Source organism: Pan troglodytes, chromosome 11 (assembly GCF_028858775.2).
Source record: "Pan troglodytes isolate AG18354 chromosome 11, NHGRI_mPanTro3-v2.0_pri, whole genome shotgun sequence".
NCBI classification, from domain to species: Eukaryota; Metazoa; Chordata; class Mammalia; order Primates; family Hominidae; genus Pan; species Pan troglodytes.
Window position 1 is genome coordinate 47,261,981 of NC_072409.2, and position 24,780 is coordinate 47,286,760.

General features: G+C 40.5%; 1 protein-coding gene across 10 annotated transcripts in view; it reads left to right on the forward strand.

Annotated features, from left to right (window-relative positions):
- The window catches only part of AUH (AU RNA binding methylglutaconyl-CoA hydratase), a 150,873-nt gene extending 128,563 nt beyond the window's left edge, over positions 1-22,310 (forward strand). For 4 of the 10 annotated variants that reach the window (XM_520124.8, XM_001143146.7, XM_063787676.1 and 1 more), the window contains 4 exons: positions 15,122-15,309; positions 18,796-18,846; positions 20,026-20,073; positions 21,708-22,310. In XM_520124.8, the coding sequence (XP_520124.1) occupies positions 15,122-15,309; positions 18,796-18,846; positions 20,026-20,073; positions 21,708-21,785 (365 nt within the window). In that variant the 3' untranslated portion in view covers positions 21,786-22,310. Of the gene's footprint in view, positions 1-15,121; positions 15,310-16,821; positions 17,758-18,795; positions 18,847-20,025; positions 20,074-21,707 lie in introns of those variants that run through there. The other 6 variants (XM_009456874.5, XM_063787677.1, XR_682307.5 and 3 more) reach the window with 5 other exon arrangements.
- The last annotated feature ends 2,470 nt before the right edge of the window (positions 22,311-24,780 follow it).

The window sequence follows — 24,780 nt, forward strand, 5'->3', positions numbered from 1 at the left end:
CCACTTTCTGAAATGCATGTTCAAATCTCTTTCCTCCATCCATCTGTACTTCCTGATGTTCTTGGTACAAATTACAGGAAACCCTATTTCAGCTGGCTTAAACAATAAGAAAATACTCTGTAGCATCACAAGCAGTCACAGAGTAAGGTGTCTTCAGGATTGATAAGGTCAGCAGCCTAGTGCTGTCTTTCTGCTGTGCCATCTTCAGTTTGGAGACTTTGCCCTTGCCACCTTCCATCATGGTCACAAGGTGGCTGCCATAGCTCTAAGTGTCACATGTAGAGGTGACAGCATCCTGGAAGAAGACCTGTGTATTCCTGAATGTCTTTATTTCAGTGAAGAATATCTTTCCTAGAAGACCCCTGCAGACATAGCTTTATTGAAGGAAGGGTAGGGTGAATAGTGGTAGAACAGGAACAGGTGACTTATAAAATGTGGTTGGCTGCACCTGAGCAGCTGAACAGCCTCAGTGAGCACCTGTCCAGGTCTTGCTGACATTTGTCTAAACAGTCTCCCTAAGTGATCTTATTCAGGACCTTGGTTTTGAATGCCACCTGTATGATACTAATCATTGGTAAACCTTATTCTCTGTGTCCAGTCTCACACATGACTGCTCCACTCTTATGTGTAAAAGATACCTTATACTTACCTTGGCCAGAGCACAGCTTCCCCCTCCTCCATTCTTGTCAGTGTTCATAATATTGGACACTCACATACTCAGGCTAAAAATCTAGCCATTAGATTGATTTTCCTTTCTCCCAGCATCCATTTAACTAGCATTTCAGACAACACTTATTCCAAGTCCTCCGCATCTCTCTCCCTACCTTGCGCTGTCTCAGTCCAAGCTGCCATCCTGTTGTACTTGGGTGACAGCAGTAGCTGCCTACTGGGCACCCTGTTCTGATTTTGCCCCTATCATCTCTTCTCCCCCAATCTTACAAATGATCTTTTTAAAGTGCAGATCAAATTATGTCACTTGCTGCTCAAAATCCTCCAGTGCCTTTGTGTCACTTTGCCTAGGGTAAAATGTAGACTTCTACTCCGCTTACCCAAGCTCCTGTCCTGCTCCTCCTCACATCCTTTCCTATGAGCCACAGTGGTCTCCTTCTTCAATGGGCCATACTCTGCCTCATCTTTACATCTTTGTACCAGCTGAGCTCATCACTGGGTGTTCTTCCTGATCTTCATTTGGATGTCTGGTTATATTTCAGACATTGGCCTCACCTTTATCAAGCAGGCCTTCTCCAACCACCCAATCTAAATTAGTCATCTAGTGTGCTGTCTCAGAACTCCCTTCCCTGCCTGAAATTCTCTGTGTAACACTCCTCACAGTCTCTTCTCTCTGGCCCATTGCTTCTTGCCATTTGTCTTTGCTCTCCTTCTGCAGAATGGTAAGGAATGGTCTATCTTACTCAGCACTGTGGGTTCAGCACCTAGGACAGTGCCTGGCACTTGTTAGGTTACTCAATCAATAAATTATTTATTGAACTTAAATACGCTTTATTTGGAAAAAGTAAAACGGATAAACTCCCATTCAGTTTCATCTGACTTTTTTAAAGAGAAAGAAAACTAATAGCTCTATTATTGTATGATTCGCCTTTTTGGAGAGTAAGCAATAGAAATTGACTCTGGCTACCCTAAATGAAAAGGAAATTTATTGTAAGTCTCCTGAAATCAATAGATGGATAGAGATTGAAGCTTAGAGCACAAACTGGAACCCAGGAGCCCCAGAACTAGGCAGTCTATACCATGGCAGGTCTGCATGTCACTACCCTGTGCTCTTTGTGAGCTTGGCAAATCTCCATGCCATGAGGTCGCCCATTCAGACTGTCAGTCCTGGAAGCAGCATCCAGCAGGCCAGACCTGATGTAGACGCCTGTCCAGCTGTGTCAGGGCAGAGGAGGCAGCTCTGGCTCTTGGGCTTCAGTTGCAGGGATCCTTTACTGTCCAAGGCTGATACAGTGGAGAGAGGGGTGGCCAAAGGGGTCTCCAAAAGCAAGACCGGGATTTTAATGGGGGCAGTGGATGTTGAGCAGCCAAAACATGGCCAACATTCAAATCATTTGGGGAACTTGTTTAGAAGTCTCTCTCTGAGCTTGTTGGAGCTCCACCACAAATAGTACAAACATCTGCCTACCCCCGTCTTCTTAGTTCATGACCATAATTCTCCCTCAAATCTCTGAGGAATCAAAATGGAATCACTGGTGTTAAAAATAACCCTGACAAATAGAATTGAGAAGCCCATGAAAAGAGGGTTCTTATGCTTGTATGCCTGATAACTAAAACCATCACAAAACACTCTGCAAAAACCACAACCTCACATGAAGGCCATTGCAACCTTATACAAAAGACACTTCTGCAAGGATGTCTGTTCAACTGCCTGTCCAGCCTCAGGCTGGCGTTACTTGTTATTGATCTTTGTAGCCAAGGATAATTATTTTGAAACAGTTATGTAATCTTCTTCATTTTTTCCTCTAAAAACCTTTGTCTTCCTTTATCTCCCTGAATATACACATTGTTTATGGCATACGCATTCCTGTTGCAATGCTTTATTCCAAGATTCCTTTTAGAGGCCCTCTCTCCGTTTTTTATTTAGGTTGACAAGCTCAAATCTTCATTAGAGAATGACAGTCCTATACCACTGTTTCTCAGAAGATGCTCTCAGATGTTCAGTGGCTTCTTGTACCCCTCAGAGTAAACCCCAGGTCCTTTTGGGCCCATGGGACCCACAGGATCTGCCCCTGCTGTGCACTTCAGCCACACTGGACCTCCTTGTGCTCCACAAGTGAATCAGTTGCAATTCCCACAAAACCTGTGCCCTATGTGTTCCTCCTGGAGATGCATTCCCCAGACCTGTGTGGGAATCCTTGCTACCTCCTGCCTCAGCTCCAGTGTCACCTGCTCAGAGCCCTTCCCTGGCCATCCTGTCTTAACTGTGCCCATCCCGACTTCATCTCCCCCTGCTTTCTTACTCTCTGTGTGTATTTCTTTCTTTATTGCGAGGCTTCCCATGACAGTGTTGAATGCCAGGGGCCAGGGGCTTTGTTTTGTTCATGGATGTATCCATGTACCAAAACAGGGTCCCTCCGTAGTGATGCTTCAATGAGTGAAAAAATGGGTTGTCATCTGTGAAATTAGTTTTAAAGGAGGAATTCCAAAATGGTCCTAAACAACAAGTAGACAGCATGTGAGGTGATGATTGCAATTACTTACTTGGTTATGTAAATTCTGTTGCTTTAATTTAAGAGAATTATCTCTCCACCTCCTGTTTTAGAGCAGTGGGTTAGTAGATTCTGCTGCCTCTTCAGCTGAATGTTGGAGCCTATTAGAAATGCAGAACCTTAGGTTCACCTCATACTCACTGAATCAGAACCTCCAAGTTGACACAGCCAAGGCAAAAAGCCTTAGAAATCCCCTTGTATATTCTAAGCATTCACACATTAGAAAGGGAAGGGCAGTGGCCAAGGCGCTTTCTTTCTTCATAGCATAGTAATGCAGCTTTGGAACTCAGTTTCTGCTTGCTGATCTGGACATAGCGTCATGTAGGTACACGTAACTTCACATAGTACCTTTGGCTGGTGGGGTGTTGAAATGGCAGAAATATTATAGTTGCTTTTCTGTGGAAGGAAAAGTGCTATAAATTTACTACCCCTAGGAAGGTTTGAGGCACTTGTTTTTTAAAATTTATTTTTAACTGACAAATAATTGTATATTTATGGGGCACAATGTGATAATTTTGTTTTCGTTTTTATATTTTTAGAGACAGATCTCGCTCTGTCACCCAGGCTGGACTGCAGTGGCATAATCATAGCTCACTGTAGCATCCACTTCCTAGGCTCAAATAATCCTCCTGCCTCAGCCTCCATAGTCAGCATGCGATGCCTGGCTGATTTGGTATCTCTATGTGTGGTAGAGACAGAGTCTTGTTATGTTGGCCAGGCTGGTCTCAAACTCCTGGGCTCAAGCTATCCCCCTGCCCCAGCCTCCTCAAGTGCTGGGATTACAGGTGTGAGCCACCACCACGCCTGGCCATAGTGTATTGATCTATGTAAACATTGTAGAAAGAGTCAATCAAGCTAATTAACATATCCACGACTTCACCAACTTATCTTTTTTTGTGTGGTAAGAACATTCAAAATCATATAGTACATACAATTATTAACTGTGGTCACTGTGAGATCTTTGTTTTTTAGTGGAAGCCTTGTGAGCTATCCTGTAATTTTCAGCTTATCTTCACATTTCTCCTCATACTCTGTAGTACTATGGAGTATCTGCAGGAGTGTCCTGGGAATGTGTTACTTGCTGATGTCGTAATCCCTGAGTATATAGCTCCAGCCCAGGGATCCTCAGAGCAGATCCTGACCAGGAGTCACGCTCTGCATTGGAAGCTGTTGGGATGGACAGTGTGAGTTTGAATAGTTTTGTAGACCTCTGTCACCTTGAATGCATTAGGGCTGCTTGTCAGACTGAAACAATTATAATTTCACCAAGGACAATCCTATTTTTTAATTCCACTGCTTAATGTCATCAGTCACCAAGACTGTTTAGAAATGGCACTTTAGATGGCCGAATAGGAACAGCTCCGGTCTACAGCTCCCAGCCTGAGCTACGCAGAAGACGGGTGATTTCTGCATTTCCATCTGAGGTACCGGGTTCATCTCACTAGGGAGTGCCAGACAGTGGGCGCAGGTCAGTGGGTGCGCGCACCGTGTGCGAGCCGAAGCAGGGCGAGGCATTGCCTCACTTGGGAAGCGCAAGAGGTCAGGGAGTTCCCTTTCCTAATCAAAGAAAGGGGTGACCGACGGCACCTGGAAAATCGGGTCACTCCCACCTGAATACTGCGCTTTTCCGACGGGCTTAAAAAACGGCGCACCATGAGATTATATCCCGCACCTGGCTCGGAGGGTCCTACCCCACGGAGTCTCGCTGATTGCTAGCACAGCAGTCTGAGATCAAACTGCAAGGCGGCAGCAAGGCTGGGGGAGGGACGCCCACCATTGCCCAGGCTTGCTTAGGTAAACAAAGCAGCCAGGAAGCTCGAACTGGGTGGAGCCCACCACAGCTCAAGGAGGCCTGCGTGCCTCTGTAGGCTCCACCTCTGGGGGCAGGGCACAGACAAACAAAAAGACAGCAGTAACCTCTGCAGACTTAAATGTCCCTGTCTGACAGCTTTGAAGAGAGCAGTGGTTCTCCCAGTAGGCAGCTGGAGATCTGAGAACGGGCAGACTGCCTCCTCAAGTGGGTCCCTGACCCCTGAGCCCCGAGCAGCCTAACTGGGAGGCACCCTCCAGCAGGGGCACACTGACACCTCACACTGCAGGGTACTCCAACAGACCTGCAGCTGAGGGTCCTGTCTGTTAGAAGGAAAACTAACAAACAGAAAGGACATCCACACCAAAAACCCATCTGTACATCACCATCATCAAAGACCAAAAGTAGATAAAACCACAAAGATGGGGAAAAAACAGAACAGAAAAACTGGAAACTCTAAAAATCAGAGCGCCTCTCCTCCTCCAAAGGAACGCAGCTCCTCACCAGCAACGAAACAAAGCTGGACGGAGAATGACTTTGACGAGCTGAGAGAAGAAGGCTTCAGACGATCAGATTACTCTGAGCTACGGGAGGACATTCAAACCAAAGGCAAAGAAGTTGAAAACTTTGAAAAAAATTTAGAAGAATGTATAACTAGAATAACCAATATAGAGAAGTGCTTAAAGGAGCTGATGGAGCTGAAAACCAAGGCTCGAGAACTATGTGAAGAATGCAGAAGCCTCAGGAGCCGATGCGATCAACTGGAAGAAAGTGTATCAGCAATGGAAGACGAAATGAATGAAATGAAGCGAGAAGGAAAGTTTAGAGAAAAAAGAATAAAAAGAAACGAGCAAAGCCTCCAAGAAATATGGGACTATGTGAAAAGACCAAATCTACGTCGGATTGGTGTACCTGAAAGTGATGGGGAGAATGGAACCAAGTTGGAAAACACTCTGCAGGATATTATCCAGGAGAATTTCCCCAATCTAGCAAGGCAGGCCAACATTCAGATTCAGGAAATACAGAGAACGCCACAAAGATACTCCTCGAGAAGAGCAACTCCAAGACACATAATTGTCAGATTCACCAAAGTTGAAATGAAGGAAAAAATGTTAAGGGCAGCCAGAGAGAAAGGTTGGGTTACGCTCAAAGGGAAGCCCATCAGACTAACAGCGAATCTCTCGGCAGAAACCCTACAAGCCAGAAGAGAGTGGGGGCCAATATTCAACATTCTTAAAGAAAAGAATTTTCAACCCAGAATTTCATATCCAGCCAAACTAAGCTTCATAAGTGAAGGAGAAATAAAATACTTTACAGACAAGCAAATGCTGAGAGATTTTGTCACCACCAGGCCTGCCCTAAAAGAGCTCCTGAAGGAAGCGCTAAACATGGAAAGGAACAACCGGTACCAGCCGCTGCAAAATCATGCCAAAATGTAAAGACCATCGAGACTAGGAAGAAACTGCATCAACCAACGAGCAAAATAACCAGCTAACATCATCATGACAGGATCAAATTCACACATAACACTATTAACTTTAAATGTAAATGGACTAAATGCTCCAACTAAAAGACACAGACTGGCAAATTGGATAAAGAGTCAAGACCCATTAGTGTGCTGTATTCAGGAAGCCCATCTCACGTGCAGAGACACACATAGGCTCAAAATAAAAGGATGGAGGAAGATCTACCAAGCAAATGGAAAACAAAAAAAGGCAGGGGTTGCAATCCTAGTCTCTGATAAAACAGACTTTAAACCAACAAAGATCAAAAGAGACAAAGAAGGCCAGTACATAATGGTAAAGGGATCAATTCAACAAGAAGAGCTAACTATCCTAAATATATATGCACCCAATACAGGAGCACCCAGATTCATAAAGCAAGTCCTGAGTGACCTACAAAGAAACTTAGACTCCCACACATTAATAATGGGGGACTTTAACACCCCACTGTCAACATTAGACAGATCAACGAGAAAGAAAGTCAACAAGGATACCCAGGAATTGAACTCAGCTCTGCACCAAGAGGACCTAATAGACATCTACAGAACTCTCCACCCCAAATCAACAGAATATACATTTTTTTCAGCACCACACCACACCTATTCCAAAATTGACCACATTCTTGGAAGTAAAGCTCTCCTCAGCAAATGTAAAAGAACAGAAATTATAACAAACTGTCTCTCAGACCACAGTGCAATCAAACTAGAACTCAGGATTAAGAATCTCACTCAAAACCGCTCAACTACATGGAAACTGAACAACCTGCTCCTGAATGACTACTGGGTACATAACGAAATGAAGGCAGAAATAAAGATGTTCTTTGAAACCAACAAGAACAAAGACACAACATACAGAATCTCTGGGACACATTCAAAGCAGTGTGTAGAGGGAAATTTATAGCACTAAATGCCCACAAGAGAAAGCAAGAAAGATCCAAAATTGACACCCTAACATCACAATTAAAAGAACTAGAAAAGCAAGAGCAAACACATTCAAAAGCTAGCAGAAGGCAAGAAATAACTAAAATCAGAGCAGAACTGAAGGAAATAGAGACACAAAAAACCCTTCAAAAAATTAATGAATCCAGGAGCTGGTTTTTTGAAAGGATCAACAAAATTGATAGACCGCTAGCAAGACTAATAAAGAAAAAAAGAGAGAAGAATCAAATAGATGCAATAAAAAATGATAAAGGGGATATCACCACCAATCCCACAGAAATACAAACTACCATCAGAGAATACTATAAACACCTCTATACAAATAAACTAGAAAATCTAGAAGAAATGGATAAATTCCTTGACACATACACTCTTCCAAGACTAAACCAGGAAGAAGTTGAATCTCTGAATAGACCAATAACAGGCTCTGAAATTGTGGCAATAATCAATAGCTTACCAACCAAAAAGAGTCCAGGACCAGATGGATTCACAGCCGAATTCTACCAGAGGTACAAGGAGGAACTGGTACCATTCCTTCTGAAACTATTCCAATCAATAGAAAAAGAGGGAATCCTCCCTAACTCATTTTATGAGGCCAGTATCATTCTGATACCAAAGCCAGGCAGACACACAACCAAAAAAGAGAATTTTAGACCAATATCCTTGATGAACATTGATGGAAAAATCCTCAATAAAATACTGGCAAACCGAATCCAGCAGCACATCAAAAAGCTTATCCACCATGATCAAGTGGGCTTCATCCCTGGGATGCAAGGCTGGTTCAATATACGCAAATCAATAAATGTAATCCAGCACATAAACAGAGCCAAAGACAAAAACCACATGATTATCTCAATAGATGCAGAAAAGGCCTTTGACAAAATTCAACAACCCTTCATGCTAAAAACTCTCAATAAATTAGGTATTGATGGGACATATTTCAAAATAATAAGAGCTATCTATGACAAACCCACAGCCAATATCATACTGAATGGGCAAAAACTGGAAGCATTCCCTTTGAAAACTGGCACAAGACAGGGATTCCCTCTCTCACCACTCCTATTCAACATAGTGTTGGAAGTTCTGGCCAGGGCAATTAGGCAGGAGAAGGAAATAAAGGGTATTCAATTAGGAAAAGAGGAAGTCAAATTGTCCCTGTTTGCAGATGACATGATTGTATATCTAGAAAACCCCATTGTCTCAGCCCAAAATCTCCTTAAGCTGATAAGCAACTTCAGCAAAGTCTCAGGATACAAAATCAATGTGCAAAAATCACAAGCATTCCTATACACCAACAACAGACAAACAGAGAGCCAAATCATGAGTGAACTCCCATTCACAATTGCTTCAAAGAGAATAAAATACCTAGGAATCCAACTTACAAGGGACATGAAGGACCTCTTCAAGGAGAACTACAAACCGCTGCTCAAGGAAATAAAAGGATACAAACAAATGGAAGAACATTCCATGCTCATGGGTAGGAAGAATCAATATCGTGAAAATGGCCATACTGCCTAGGGTAATTTACAGATTCAATGCCATCCCCATCAAGCTACCAATGCCTTTCTTCACAGAATTGGGAAAAACTACTTTAAAGTTCATATGGAACCAAAAAAGAGCCCGCATCACCAAGTCAATCCTAAGCCAAAAGAACAAAGCTGGAGGCATCACACTACCTGACTTCAAACTATACTACAAGGCTACAGTAACCAAAACAGCATGGTACTGGTACCAAAACAGAGATATAGATCAATGGAACAGAACAGATCCCTCAGAAATAACGCCGTATATCTACAACTATCTGATCTTTGACAAACCTGAGAAAAACAAGCAATGGGGAAAGGATTCCCTATTTAATAAATGGTGCTGGGAAAACTGGCTAGCCATATGTAGAAAGCTGAAACTGGATCCCTTCCTTACACCTTATACAAAAATCAATTCAAGATGGATTAAAGACTTAAACGTTAGACCTAAAACCATAAAAACCCTAGAAGAAAACCTAGGCATTACCATTCAGGACATAGGCATGGGCAAGGACTTCATGTCTAAAACACCAAAAGCAATGGCAACAAAAGACAAAATTGACAAATGGGATCTAATTAAACTAAAGAGCTTCTGCACAGCAAAAGAAACTACCATCAGAGTGAACAGGCAACCTACAAAATGGGAGAAAATGTTTGCAACCTACTCATCTGACAAAGGGCTAATATCCAGAATCTACAATGAACTCAAATTTACAAGAAAAAAACAAACAACCTCATCAAAAAGTGGGCAAAGGACATGAACAGACACTTCTTAAAAGAAGACATTTATGCAGCCAAAAAACACATGAAAAAATGCTCACCATCACTGGCCATCAGAGAAATGCAAATCAAAACCACAATGAGATACCATCTCACACCAGTTAGAATGGCAATCATTCAAAAGTCAGGAAACAACAGGTGCTGGAGAGGATGTGGAGAAATAGGAACACTTTTACACTGTTGGTGGGACTGTAAACTAGTTCAACCATTGTGGAAGTCAGTGTGGCGATTCCTCAGGGATCTAGAACTAGAAATACCATTTGACCCAGCCATCCCATTACTGGGTATATACCCAAAGGACTATAAATCATGCTGCTATAAAGACACATGCACACGTATGTTTATTGCGGCATTATTCACAATAGCAAAGAGTTGGAACCAACCCAAATGTCCAACAATGATAGACTGGATTAAGAAAATGTGGCACATATACACCATGGAATACTATGCAGCCATAAAAAATGATGAGTTCATGTCCTTTAGGGACATGGATGAAATTGGAAATCGTCATTCTCAGTAAACTATCCCAAGAACAAAAAACCAAACACCGCATATTCTCACTCATAGGTGGGAATTGAGCAATGAGACCACATGGACACAGGAAGGGGAACATCACACTCTGGGGACTGTTGTGGGGTGGGGGGAGGGGGGAGGGATAGCAGTGGGAGATATACCTAATGCTAGATGACGAGTTAGTGGGTGCAGCACACCAGCATGGCACATGTATACATATGTAACTAACCTGCACAATGTGCACATGTACCCTAAAACTTAAAGTATAATAATAATAATAATAATAAAAAGAACTGGCACTTTAGGAATCCTGAATTCAGATGCCTAAGGGAACTAGCAGATTATATCATCTAATCTAATGAAGCAAGCCTGGTGTAAAATAGTCAACTGACAGAAATAGGATATGCTATCTTCACTTTTACCCCTAACTCTAAGTTAATATTGGAGTTTGATATTCAGAATTAAGAAAAGGTGAATTGAAGTAATTTTTTTCTAGTTCTCCTCTTTACATTTGGAGCTTACAGTCTGATGCCAGGCATGGCATGCTAACTAGGGAGACTGAGGCAGAAGGATCATTTGAGCCTAGGAGGTGGATGCTACAGTGAGCTATGATTGCACCAAGATTTTGGCACATCTCATCTTTTGGATTGGGATGTTTTTCTGCACTATTTGACTTCCTTAACCAGCAAGAGTACTGAGTTTCATTTAGTTTAATTATAGAAAATGCGTGTTCATAAATTTAAGTACTTTCAAGCTGGAAAAGAATGTTGGCATAAAAAGTTTTGCCATTTGGGGTAACTATTCTGGAGATATTTGTAAAAATCTTAGATTCCATATCAATCATGTTTAGTTGTCCAATATTGCATTGTAACTTCCATTTGTAAAGTTCTTTGCTCATAGTATCATTAGTAATTGAGAAAGGCAAACTGAACAGATTATATCATTTTTATAAACCTTGAAATCATGAATTTTGTATGCCTGAGGGGTGGAGGGGACAGTTTACTTTCAGTTTCACACATGTAAAAATATATATAATTCAGGCCATCAGTCTTAGATTTCTGCAAGCTGGGATAATTTCTTGCCAAACAAATGTTCTAAAAGTTAAAATTTCAGTGGGAATGAGTGAATGAAATCATGTATTTGTGTAATCATTTAAGAATGTCCCTTTCAGGAAATAGTGTTGGGAATAATTTATACCCTATGCAAAAATTAACACAAAACTGATCAAAGACCATAGCATAAGAACTAAAAGTATACAACTCTTAGAAGAAAGCATAAAGAAAAAGCTTTATAACATTGGATTTGGCAATAATTTCTTGGATATGACACCAGTAACACAGGCAACAAGAGAAGAAAGAGGTAAATTGGACCAAAATTAAAGACTTTTATGCATCAGGCACTATCAACAGAGTGAAAAGGCAACCCATGGGATAGGAGAAAATATTTGCAAGTCTATATCTGATAAAGGATTAATATCCAGCATATATAAAGAACTCCTGTAACTCAACAAATGAAACAACTCAAGACACAAATTAAAAATAGGCAAAGAACTTTAAATAGACATTTCTCCAAAGACAGTATATGGATGGCCAATAAGCACATGAAAACTTAGGCGCTCAGCATCACTACTCACAATGAAATTGCTACCAAAACACCAGGGGTTTTGTCTAGGTCTCCTGTTCACTGCACAGAAAGCCCATCACTGTCACGACAAGTGTTGCCAAGGAAGAAGGCTTTAATCGGCTGCTGCTGCTGAGATGGGAGCTCAGCCTCAAATTCATCTCCCTAACCCACTAAAACTAGGGGTTTATATAGCAGGGAAGAAATGTAACAATGTGTAAGAAAACAAGAACTAGGGAGGGGCAAGGAGTCATCTAGTCTGGTGATCAGCTAAGTTTTGGTTCTTTGATACTTTTTTTGAAAGGCCTGAAGGTCCTTTTCTGGGGAAGAAACTCAAAACAGATGCAAGTTTCAAACTTTAACGGCAGAAGGGTCAATTTCTTTGTTTATCCAAAAAGAACTGTCTATGGGACTATTGGGTGGGTTTCAAAATGCTACTGCACACCCATTAGGATGGCTACTATAAAAAAAATAGTAAGTGTTGGTGAGGGTGTAGAGAAATTGGAATTCTTGTTCTCTGTTGGTAGGAATGTAAAATGGTTTGGTGACTATGGAAAACATTATGGTGATTTCTCAAAAAATTAAACTGGAATTACTGTATGATCCAGCAGTCCCACGCTGTATATATTGAAAGCAGAATTGAAAGCAGGGTCTTGAAGAGATATTTGTATATCCATGTTCATAGCAGCATTATTCACAATAGCCAAAAAGTAGAGCAACCCAGGTATCCTTCCAGGGGTGAATGGGTAAGCAAAATGTGGTATATATGTACAATGGAATGTTATTCAGCCTTAAAAAGGAATGGATTTCTGACACATGCTACAACAGAGGTGAATCTTGAGGACATTACGCTAAGTGAAACAGGTGAATCACAGAAAGACAAATACTGAATGATTCCATTTATATGAGGCAATAAAGTAGATGGCTTGTGATGTCGTCCAAAAAGATCAAGTCCTGGATGCAGTGTTAGTGGGTGAGCCACGCCAAGGGTTTTCCCCTGATTCCTGTGATGCATTGTTTTCAATGGGTCAGAAAGTTAGCTCTCTTCTGCACCATACCTCTAGCCTCCACCGCAGGCCCGCCAGCCATCTGTTGTGTTATGCATCCAGCTTAAGAAACAAAGCATCCAGCTGTCTACCCCTCAGCTTAAGGGACTGGGTCTTTTTCCTAGTGTTAGTTACCACCTACATGACCATTACTTTGTTAAGTTTCTGCAAAAATCCTCATACCTCAGGATCATGCTATAAGTGGAACAATATGATGAACGAGTTTGAGCTTCCGGGACTTGGAAAATGTTGTTTCTGTTGAATAAAAAGTGTGACATTAACAATGTGGGTCACATTTGTTAATTGTGACCAGTCTACATTAAACTTTTCATAGAACATGAGAAAGAACCATTTCCTAATATGCTTATCATGAATAATATATATTCATTAAGTTCTTCAGTCTCATCAAAATTCTCATCAGCTCCATGAGTAAATATAGTTATCTGAGTTATATTTACATCTGTGTTCTAATCAGCTGCCATTGGAAGCACCATAAATAGCTTGTCTTTTCCATGCAGCTTATCCTGTAAGTTCTCAGACCTATCTTTACTACACTGAGCAACATCATTGTCGAAAGTTAAATTTAAATTTGTCAATAATTCATTGTCTTCAGACACATATTTTCTGCCGTATCGAGTAAACACTTGTATAAACTCACCATCTCTAACTGCTTGGGCAGCTTAAACACGTAATAACTGCATTTTGCGGTAGCATTATTGTATTTGTTTGAAAACAGTCTGTATTGAAAATATTAGTCCTTTTACAATTCATTCAGGGTTTCTTTTTCTAAGTGTTACCTGTGTTCTAAATATTAATTACGGTTCTTAACATGGTTTGCTTAATAATGGCATCTTAAGCTCTGTTCTTCCAACTGAGGCATACTTTGTTAAACATGTGCCTTCTTGTGGTCTTTAATTTTTTTCCACTTTTCATAGAGATGTGAACAAAAGATGATTTTGCTTTCCTTTAAAGGAAAAGTACTGGAGGTAAATTGGTTTTTTTTTAAAGATAAAATCACTCATCTAGTTTTAAATGTTGCTAACTAATGCAGAAAGAAAAGTTTTAAATTTTGTAGGTCAAGTAAAACCCAGTGAGCTTGTGTAGATGGTGGGCGTCAGTTTGCTTTTCCTGCTCTGCAAGGGGGCAGTCTGCTGCTCCTCTGCCTCTTGGCACAGCCATTGATAGGGTGAGATTTAGGTGAACGCTGATGTTGAAGCTGTTTTCATTTCTTCTTGGTAGACATTGAGGCTAGACCTGTGTTACCTGCTTTTGCCCAACTTTGTATTTAATGAGATCCCGTCCTCATCACTGGAAGATACTGAAGTAAATACATAGATGGATCTAGTGAGTTAGGCCATCTTCAACAAAATAAGCATCTTTTGCTGTAGAACTATTCTGACCTACGTTTACCCTAAATCATGCTAATATACCCACTGTGTTCCCTTGGAGTTGAAGAGTTAATGAACTCCCGAAGTCCCTAAAGTAGTAAGTGACAACGTCAAAACCAAATGCATGGCTTCTGACTCCACACACAGTGGATTTTCCTCACCAGCTGGAAAAGGGGTGTGTTTGTGTGAGAGAGCGTCTCCGAGAGAAGAGCTAACGGAGATGACCAGGACTTGCACTGAGAAAATACCACCAGGACAAAGCCTGTTTTCATGAGTCATTGTCTGGTTTTATTTCTAGATTAAAATGTGTTTACAATGTATTCACCATAAAGGATTCTTTAAAAGAACAGGAGTTGAATGTCTCACAATGTGTTAAGATTTATTTAAGCTGAAAGAAGAATGCCAAGCTGGGTGGAACTCTGCCTTTCTAGTCAGTGGACTTACTGGCTGGTACTGCCTATCCACTGCTGTTCACCTGATGGTTACTGATGGGGTGATGACTGTGGATTGGACTCAGGGTATACCAGAGAGGTTGCAGGTGATACTCAGTGCCAAAATCACTTAATAAGGATGTAAGGTTCTCAAGTCCTTTTTTGGTGTTATTAGTTTTATAGGGGAATTAAGAAATTAGATTCTGTTCTGAAGTAGTTTTCCAGCTACTAATTTTAACATATAAACTTCTGGCCCTGGTTTATTTTTATAAATGAAGATATGAAACACTGAAGTGTTAAAACTAACAGGTGTCAAATCATTGCCTTTTCTCTCTCTTTCACCCCTCAGGGGGGACACAGCGATTGCCACGCGCCATTGGAATGTCCCTGGCCAAGGAGCTCATATTCTCTGCGCGAGTCCTCGATGGCCAAGAAGCCAAAGCAGTGGGCTTAATCAGTCACGTTCTGGAACAGAACCAGGAGGGAGACGCAGCCTACAGAAAGGCCTTGGACCTGGCGAGAGAGTTTTTACCTCAGGTATTTCTCATTAAATGAGTTTATTTTTTCTCATTTTAGGAAACATTATAACACTTTGACTAAAACAGCAGTCATCTTGCCTACGGAAGAAGTCCCTGGCTTGCTTCCAAGTAAAGGGATGCGTGGGCTCTGTAAAACTAGAGCAGTTACACAAGATAAACACTATGATCCTGTGGAATTCTGATGACGCTTTGAAGATGCTCCAAGGGTCTTATTGTAGCCACACTTTGATAAAATATCCCTTGACAACGCCTGTCACATGTGCACAACTTCCTAGCAAGGTGTTTTAATTTGCTCACCAGCTGAGCGCTCTAACGGAAGCCATAGCCATGGAAAGAAAGAGTGATAGGGCTGGCTGTCACACTGGGCCACCCCAAGTCAAAATACATTGAAATATGCTGTTTTCTAGTAAGGGACCGTAGTCTGTTGTGCCAGAGTGGACTTTCATTGCAGTGGCTTCACTTGAAAAGTGAAAAGCCTGCTTGAAAAGCAGCAGTTGTTTGTCTTTCTGTGTGTTTGCCTATGGTGGTGTAGGCATTGTTTTGACTCCATTGTGCTTCCTCACAACTACACTTTCAAATCTAGAACACGATGCGTATGGCTGACTCAGGAGTGATATCAGTGGCCGTGCACTGACAGTCCTGTTTTAAGCAATTCTTTTTGTCACCCGTTCAGATATATTTTTCAAATATGCCTTTGGTCTGAAATCACAAGATTAAAGGGCTTTAAATTGAGAGAAAGAGTCTTCTTTTGCTGTGTAAGCAGTAGTGATCTTTCTTTATTCCTAGTGGAGTTTGAAGTTTTATAACCCCCTAACCATTTCTAGAGTCAAAATAATTTTTCTCTCTAACTCAGAGTTGCTTAACTCAAACAGGATTCATAACCTTTTTTGTGTGCTGTGGATCTTTTTGGGAATGCCATGAGATTCCAAATTCATGCATTTGATTCTTTTTAAAAATGCATGAATGCTCACATTTGTTCAGAGTCTTGCATCCGGTTTCAGAAAGTGTTCTTGGCACTCAGCACAGGAGCCTTTGCTGACAAACCAGTCCCCACTCTGCTGGTATGCACCTGCTGAATAGGTTTTTAAAACCACACTGCCTGGCATTGATGCTTCTGGTCCTTCTTAATTAACTTAGGAGCTGTTAGCTCTTTTAGGGAAGGACCGTTATATAATTTATTCCCCACATAAGGTAGTGCAGAGCCATACATTCAGTAGATGCTCAATAAGTATTTGTTGGATTGATGGAAACAGAGCAAATAAAAAAAAGATTTTTGCCTTAAAAAGATAAGATTCTCACTACAAACTTATTTATTCTTCCCAAATATGAGAGAAGTCTCTACCTAAAGACAAATTAAAGGTACGAGTATCAGGAGAGTATAATCTGACTGAATATTGGTGTTACAACTTACCTTGGCTTAAAACTTTATGACCAGAACATAACCTCAGTTGAAAGAAAGGGGTGTGTTTAGGAAAGGTTATGACACAGTTCCAATTCTGATGATCTGCAGAGCCCGCTCCTGGCCTCCTGACATGGATGTTCAGCTCTCTACTTCAGAGCTCCCTATAGGCAGCTTATTAGCCCCTTAGGGCCTGACTTGCTCTCTCTCCCATGATGCTTCTGTGGCCACCATGCAGCAAATGCCGCCACCGTCCACACGCCGCCCCGCCTGAGAACGTGAGCACTGTCCTCTCCTCTGCTCCCTCCTTCCACTGCCAGTGTGTCGAGCCGCATCCCATTGTGTGGTTACCCAGCCGTCATCACAGTCCCTGTGCATGTGCCTTTGTCACCTTTCATTGGAAGGACACTCCTTCAGAATGTTGATTGTTAAAATTAATTTTCCTCCAGGTCAAACAAATAAGAAGATGTTGATGTATAAGAAGATGTTGAGTTACTTCAGAAAATATGTGACTGCAAAATTACATGCACGAGTCACCAAATGAAGTTTGAGTGGAATCACCTTTATTTTTATGTTTGTTACTTTGTTGCCAAATGATTAGTCCTCCAGATAACTGAAAGCTTTTGTAAAATCAGTATTTCTAGGTGATATCTGTATTATATATTACTTCCATTTATCTGAGAAAAAAAGGCTTGTAAAGAAGAAAAGGCACTGGAAATGTTTTAAGGGGGAAACAAATTAAATCAAGCACTATCTCTAATAGCATTTTGAATTTTCCTGTTTTTCTCATGGCTTTCTAAACTTTACTTCCGAAAGTGTGGTCTGTGGACCAGCAGCCTGGGCATCTCCTGGCAGCTTGTTAGACGTGCAGAATCTCAGGCCCATCTCAGACCCACTGAGTCCACATCTGCATTTTAACAAGGAGGATGGGGATTTGTGTGCATCTAGGAGTTTGACAAGCACCTTTTCTTGGTCAGTTGACAATGAAAATGGAAAAATTAGAGGAGCACACCATCTAATAAAATGGATTGATTATCATGAAAAAAATGGTGGTGGTGTCTATGATACATACAAATCACAGTGGGAAGAATTATCAATAAGATATTTGTCTAACAACTATAGCCTTGGAAATTGTGGCCTTTGAAAAAGATTTGTAAACATGATTTGGAAGAAAATTTAGATAGGTCAAATTTAATAATAGAAACTCCTTGATAGGAAAACATGTCTTTTCATGCATTTATCCATGTCACCATCCGAGAGTCCTTTGCTGTGCCTGTTGTTTAGAGCCTACCTTGTGTTTTAATTCAAAAGAGCATTCAGTTCAAAATATAGCATTGAATTCACATTTATTACCCATAAATGGTATTTTAGGACTTTAAAATGTGATCAAATAATGAAATTCCATCTGAGGGATTCTGGTTTTTCTGCTTGGTAAGAGTTTGGCTTCTGCAAGACACAGGTAACATTCTCCTTCTCACAACAGATATCCAGTTCATTCCTTGTGACTCTTCTACATCCTGAAAGACTTATGTAGACTTCAAATTTATGTGTGCTGTGGGAGCACTGCTTAGAGGACACTGTTGATTAATCCACCATCATTGCTGTTAGTTGTCAAGGCGAATGGAGGAAAGATAGAGAGCCAGTGTCTGAAGGAGATGATATCAGAACCCTACCTTAATCAATAGCAACAGCCTCATCCCCAGCCCAAGCTTCTTTCAAAACCCCTAATTGGTGTGGTACTGAGGCAAAGACTTTACCTCCTTTTCCTTCCTCTACTTAACTTCTAGAAAGTGTTGCTGAAGAACAGCAAGCTCACAGCTGGACATACACTACCTGCTCACCTTTAAGGATCCGGAGTTTGCAGCATAACAAAACATGTGGAATCTAAATAATGTGCTGATGCGGTTGTTGCAGTTGCTCTTTAATTACAGCCTTGCAAGGCTCAGAAAATTTTCCATCTAGTATCTGACAGCCATTGCTGGCTGTGCAATGGATCCAGTGGTGGGAATTCTGAATTTTACTGAGATATATGACATAATTTGCATAAAAAATAATTGAAGTCTGTTTCTTTAATTTGAATTTTAGGGACCTGTTGCAATGAGAGTGGCAAAATTAGCAATTAATCAAGGGATGGAGGTAGGTTCCTTAATGCTTGAGTTTGTTTTGGGAATGGAGAGTGGAGATTTAATTTAAATGAACCATGTTTAGACTTCTACATTTTTTTAAAGTTCTAAAATATGGTTGTTTAAATGCTACTATTACTGAAAGCTACTGAAGTTCCTTGCAAGTACGTCATTTATTTCATTCTTACAGTTATTGCTAATTCAGTATCACAAGCACAGAATTCAGTAATTTTACCAGTGCCCTGAAGCTTATGACATGCTCATTATTCTTGCCATCCAGTTAACAGACAGATTTATTGGCTAGTAGTTCATAGAAAACCAAAATAACAGGGCATTCTGTGCATTTTTAGCATCAGTATTATATTATACAAAACATTCCAAGAACAACTGGCTCTTTCCACCTTTAGCTTCTCAGTGTGCCTTCTACAAGGAGGCACACGCAATGCAGGTATAAGGTGAATCCATTGTGTGTCCTGGGGGTACCCCAGGGAGATGACTCCAAAAGAGTGAAGGCCCCAGGCCTGGGAGGAGGGGGTGGTGCACATACCCATTTATTGGACTTTTCATGGCAGTTATTATATTTTGGGTAAATTATGGGTATTTTGAAGAAAAGTGCTTCCTTCTTGGTAGACTAAGGAACCTCCGCATCTTCCTGGGCTGTATAGCAGTAAAAAGAGATTGACTTTATACAGTCAATACTGTATAACAGTAAATACAGTTTCATAAATTTGCAAAAGTATTTGGTTTATTTAAATATTTACATAATGGTAACAATACCAATAGCAAATACCTTATATAGCCCTTACTATGTACTAAGCATAGTGTGTGTGTGTGTGTGTGTGTGTGTGTGTGTTTGTGTCGCGACATAAAGGCCTCACCTAGATTAACTCATTTAATCCTCACAATACTCCCATTTGGTGAGCATTATAATTAGCCTCTTGTTCAGACATGCCTCTTTGAAGCACAGAGAGGTTAAATAACTTCCCCAAGGTAACTCAGCTCCCAAGTGATGGAGTCAGGACGAACCCAGGAAGCCTGGTTCTGTGTCTCATGTTGGTCACACTCTGATCTGCTGTACTATATCAAAGGATTGGGTGCTTTGGGGATAGGGTTATTCAATTTGAATTTCTGTTGAATATACCACATTTCGCAAAGTTATTTCTGCTGAAATGGATTATGTTTTTATTCTCAGGTCGATTTAGTAACAGGGTTAGCCATAGAAGAAGCTTGTTATGCTCAGGTATGTAATGCAATCACAAATTCAATGAGGATGACCCTTACAAATTATATTTACCTTCTGTATAATTCAAATGAATTTCACTGAGCAAGATTACCCTTGTGCCCATTCCAAAATCATACAAATGGGTTGAAATTAGTTGTTTCTGCTATTTGTTACCAGCTCTTATGACTGATTCTGTTCCACAGGAATGCCTCTTGTCTATATAATCTAGAAAACTCTTAGAGTAACTGAGTCAGTCCTGGGTGTGCAGGAGCTGTCTCTCTAGGCTTATGCTTTCTTTTGTGGGATTGGCCCTGGCCTCCCACTGCAATGTAGAGAGGTAGAGGAGAGTAGTGATGAGCATGTGCCTGCCATGCAACCTGGGGTGAGACTCCTTGGCTTTTCCTGAACCTCTGATCCATCTCTCCTGACCACTGAAAGTTCACTAATGAAATTATAGTTTTATTTTTTACACAGTCGGCCCTTTTCGTCTGTAAGTTTTGCATTTGTGGATTCAACCAAGTGTAAATTGAAAATATTCAGGAAAAAAAACAGATGGTTGCATCTGTACTGAACATGTACTGACTTTTTTCCTTATTATTCCCTGAACAATATAGTATAAGAACTGTGTACATGCCATTTACATTATATTAGGTATTATAAATAACCTAGAGATGATTTAAAGTATACAGGAGGATGTGCGTAGGTAATATGATATGCCATTTTATTAATATATAAGGGACTTGAGCATCTGCAGATTTTGGCATCTGCAGGAGGTCCTGTAACCAATCCCCTGCAGATAACTGAGGGATGACTGCATAGAAATTATTAGGTCTTCCTGGAGAGGAAAAAAAAAATGTTTTCCCTTTTTCGTCTTTCTCTGAAAGATAGAACTTTGTTTTAGGGCATCTGAAATAGCAAAAAAGTTTTGTTCTACCTTTCCTGGGAGTTGGAAACTGCATGAGCACTCGTTTAAAGGAGCAGTATCTAGAGTGTGACTCTGTGCCCAGCTTGTATATATAAATCACCACCTGTCATTGATGAGTATGTGCCATGAGGAAAGTGAATTACAAACGTCTTAGAAATAGCCTCAGAGCCCAAAGAAAAATTTTAAAAGCACATTTGGCCATAAATTACAACTTACTAAATGTAAACACCAGAAATTATTCAAGGTATTCTTCAGACCACAATGGAATTAAACTAGAAATCAATAAAAGAAAGACTGCTGGAAAAGCCCAAAATATTGGGTGATTAAACAACATCCTTCTAAATAATGTTATATGTCAAAGATGTCTTGAGGAATTATAAAGTATTTTGAATTAAAATGAAAATACAACTTCTCAAAGTTTGTGGGATATACTGAAAGCAGTGCTTAGATAGAAATAGCATTGGATGTATATAATAGAAAAGAGAAAATATCTAAATCGATAATAACCTTCCACCTTATTAGGAAACTAGAAAAAGAAGAGCAAAATGGGGTAGAGGACCACTTGGAGTAAGAAGGATGAGTTTGGTTACATAATTAGGAGAATTGTTCAGGTGACTGATTTCAAAATTTTAGAATGTGGTTCTAAGTAGTTTTCTTAGATAGTGCTTGATAAACTTTTACAGTTGTTTTAACATTTTTGACATATTTAATATTTTGTTTTTCTTAGACCATTCCAACAAAAGACAGACTTGAAGGTCTTCTTGCTTTTAAAGAGAAAAGGCCGCCTCGCTATAAAGGAGAATAAAAGGAACAGAAATTCTTAAGATGCCAATGTAATAAATGTACTTCCTGGAAGTGTCTTTCGGATCCACTATATGCCTCAGCACATGGAATCTTAATGACCAAAGTGAAGAGCAGATTATTCATATGGTGTAATAAGCATCCGGAATGGACCCATCCGTGTACTTCATTCAAATGTGTAAATGTCATATTCATTCAGATTTATAAAGCTAGTAGTGTATAGTCAGAAACAGAATCAAAGTTAGATATACATTTTTAAATATTAACTGCATATGAGGCTTTCTGTTAATTTTTTAATGTGAATAATTTATATATTGCACATTCTAGGGAATAATATTGATTGTGTGTCTACTGTGCTGCATTAAGAAAATAAAATTTCTATATACCAAAAATGTGAAGTTATACCAAATAAAGTTTCTAAGTGATTAATGCATACGAACAGATACATATACATATATCTAAACCTGAAAAATGAATTGATATTCTGAGTGAAAACTACCTAATATAAATAAAATTAGTGAAAAGAAAACATGGGAATTTTTCTCTTACCCCATTCTTTTTGAATTGACTAAATCATTGCATGCTGGACTTTAGAAGAAACAACCCTTTCATTGCTGCTTCTATCAGGCAACCTCTTTGCATAGTCAGTCCTGTAATACAGTATTGAAGGTGAAGAATGAATCCAAAGACTGAAGCCAAAGAACCAAAGCGGACAGGAGACCTAGTGCAGTGGGACTTGCTGGGACCTCCTCCCAGCAAGTGGTGTGGCCAACGACTGGCCTAGGAAAGGCGATGTTTGCACACAAAGGAGGAAAGAAAATGGGGCAGCCAGGATTGGAGCATGGAAATGGCTTGGGGTCATGGATTAAAGTGGAGACTGTTCTCTGCTTCCCTACCCTCTGCTATTTGCCTCCAATTTCTGTAAGGGAAAGAGGTGAACTTAACAACCCTTTGTCCTAACAAACACCTGCCTTCCTACCCAGGCCAGGTCAAGAAGCTGTAAACGGCCTCCAGGTTGCATGCCTGAGTAGCCACACCTGGGGAGTAGGCACTGGTGGGAGTTGTGTGGGACATTGGGAACTGGAGAATTCGCTGTGGAAAAAAGGAGAACATTCTGATGCCCTTAAGTAATTCGAGATAGCTCTACTTTACATTCATTTTACCAAACCACCCTGCCTTCCTAGTTTGTGTCAGGTCTGAGTCTGGTCATGCTGGAGACGATGTCCCCGGGAGTGCCCCTGCAGCAAGCTTCACTGTGGTACAGTCCAGCTGTGTCCCTAAGGTGTCCTCCTTTCACATTTCCATGTATCAGATAAACACCCATTTTACTGTGGATTTACATCCTCATTGTGGCGACTTCATTGCTATTTGAAGGCATGTAGGCTTCATTTTTTTTAATTCTGAAACTTACATTTTTTAACTTAGGAATTTGAACTCAACCTCAATTCTAAAATTCTTATAAGAGGCAAATGTGGACTGGCTGGCTGCTGATGTCTGTCCTGACAAAGGTAGGCGGTGTCTTCACTCATGTTTGGACACTAAGGTGAGCGCTGTTTTCTTTATGACCTTTGGTGCTGAGGCTCTGTGGATTTATGATGATTGCTCAGCTGATCATCATACTATAAAGAGGGCTTACTAAAATTCACATTTGGCACTCTCTGTGGTGGTCGTATCGGGTGGCATGCATACTTGTTTACTGATAAACTTGCTGAGCTGCTCGTTTTGTGCGTGATAATTTGCACCTAAAATGCTGGTGGTGGTTTTCATAGCCTTTTAAAGGTTGCAGGGCCAGTTTGTCCTATCCATGACATGCTAAATACCACTTTCTCTTGAACTGAGCAGGAAATAATTATGTCGTTAGGAAAAAATATTAAGAGTGTGCTGTGTGAGTCGTTTCTCTTGGATTCATACTCTAGTCTACTGTCACTGATCGAGCACCATTTAATTTCCTAACAAGTTCTGATGAAGTCACTGGAATGTATCTGAAAGTAAAGTCCTGTAGTGACTTAAGGTATTGCAGACTTCATGTATTATGGCAGAGAAAAGTGCCTGTCCAATTCTCTGAATAAATGTTTGCCTTTCTCTTGATTTTCCTTTCAGTATCGGTCTTGCTGCTAAGCAGTCCTGATCCTCCCCTAAGTCCAGCTCATAGGGCTCTGGATAGGGCCGTGCTACCCAGGGAGGGTCCCCTGCATGGGCTGCTCCTCTTTTCTCCAGCACACCGCCTGTTGGTGCACAGAGTTGGAAATGCAGTAGAGGTATCCATGTGTTCAGACTAGGTTAGAGAAGGCTCTCAAAAAAGGAGGATGAGTGATCAAGCACAGATAGAATTCAGAAGATGAAAGCAAAATAAAGAAAAAATTTTCCGTTATCTCAGAGCATGAGGCCTACTGGTTTTGAAGTAATTTAGTGCTGGTTAATTTCTAACTTGTCTATGAAAGGAAAGGAAAAGAGGTCTCCAAGTTTCTGAAGTTCTGAGGCAAGAGAAAAGTTCTAGTAATGGCCAAAATAAGAGTCAGATTTTCTGAGACTGATTTCTGTAATGTAAAGGATCATTTCACGTTTGCTTTGTTCTTAATAATGATGGATCTGGTTTTCTGGTAATCATTTTTTTTTTTGTTTTTCTAGCAATCAAAAATTGGCTTGTCACAAAGTGTTACTTTTCTGATAGCACTTTTCTAAGTGTGAATAGGCCAAAGTAGTGGAGTGTCGATTCATGGATCAGCACTTAGAAAAAGTGTGTACCTGCACATGGGTGTGTTGCTGGCCTGCCATCGGCCCTTTTCCTCACTTGACCTGAACTTCTACCTCTGGTGATATGCCCTACATTTGCTCTTATTCGGGCTCCAAGGATCCTGGCACACACATTCAGAAATAGTTAATCATGCCATTATTTGTCTACCGATCTAGTAAAATATTAACTAATACTTACATCAGTATGTATTGAACTTTATCAGAATAGCAATAGAAGTTATTTTCTCGTAGTATATTAATAACTA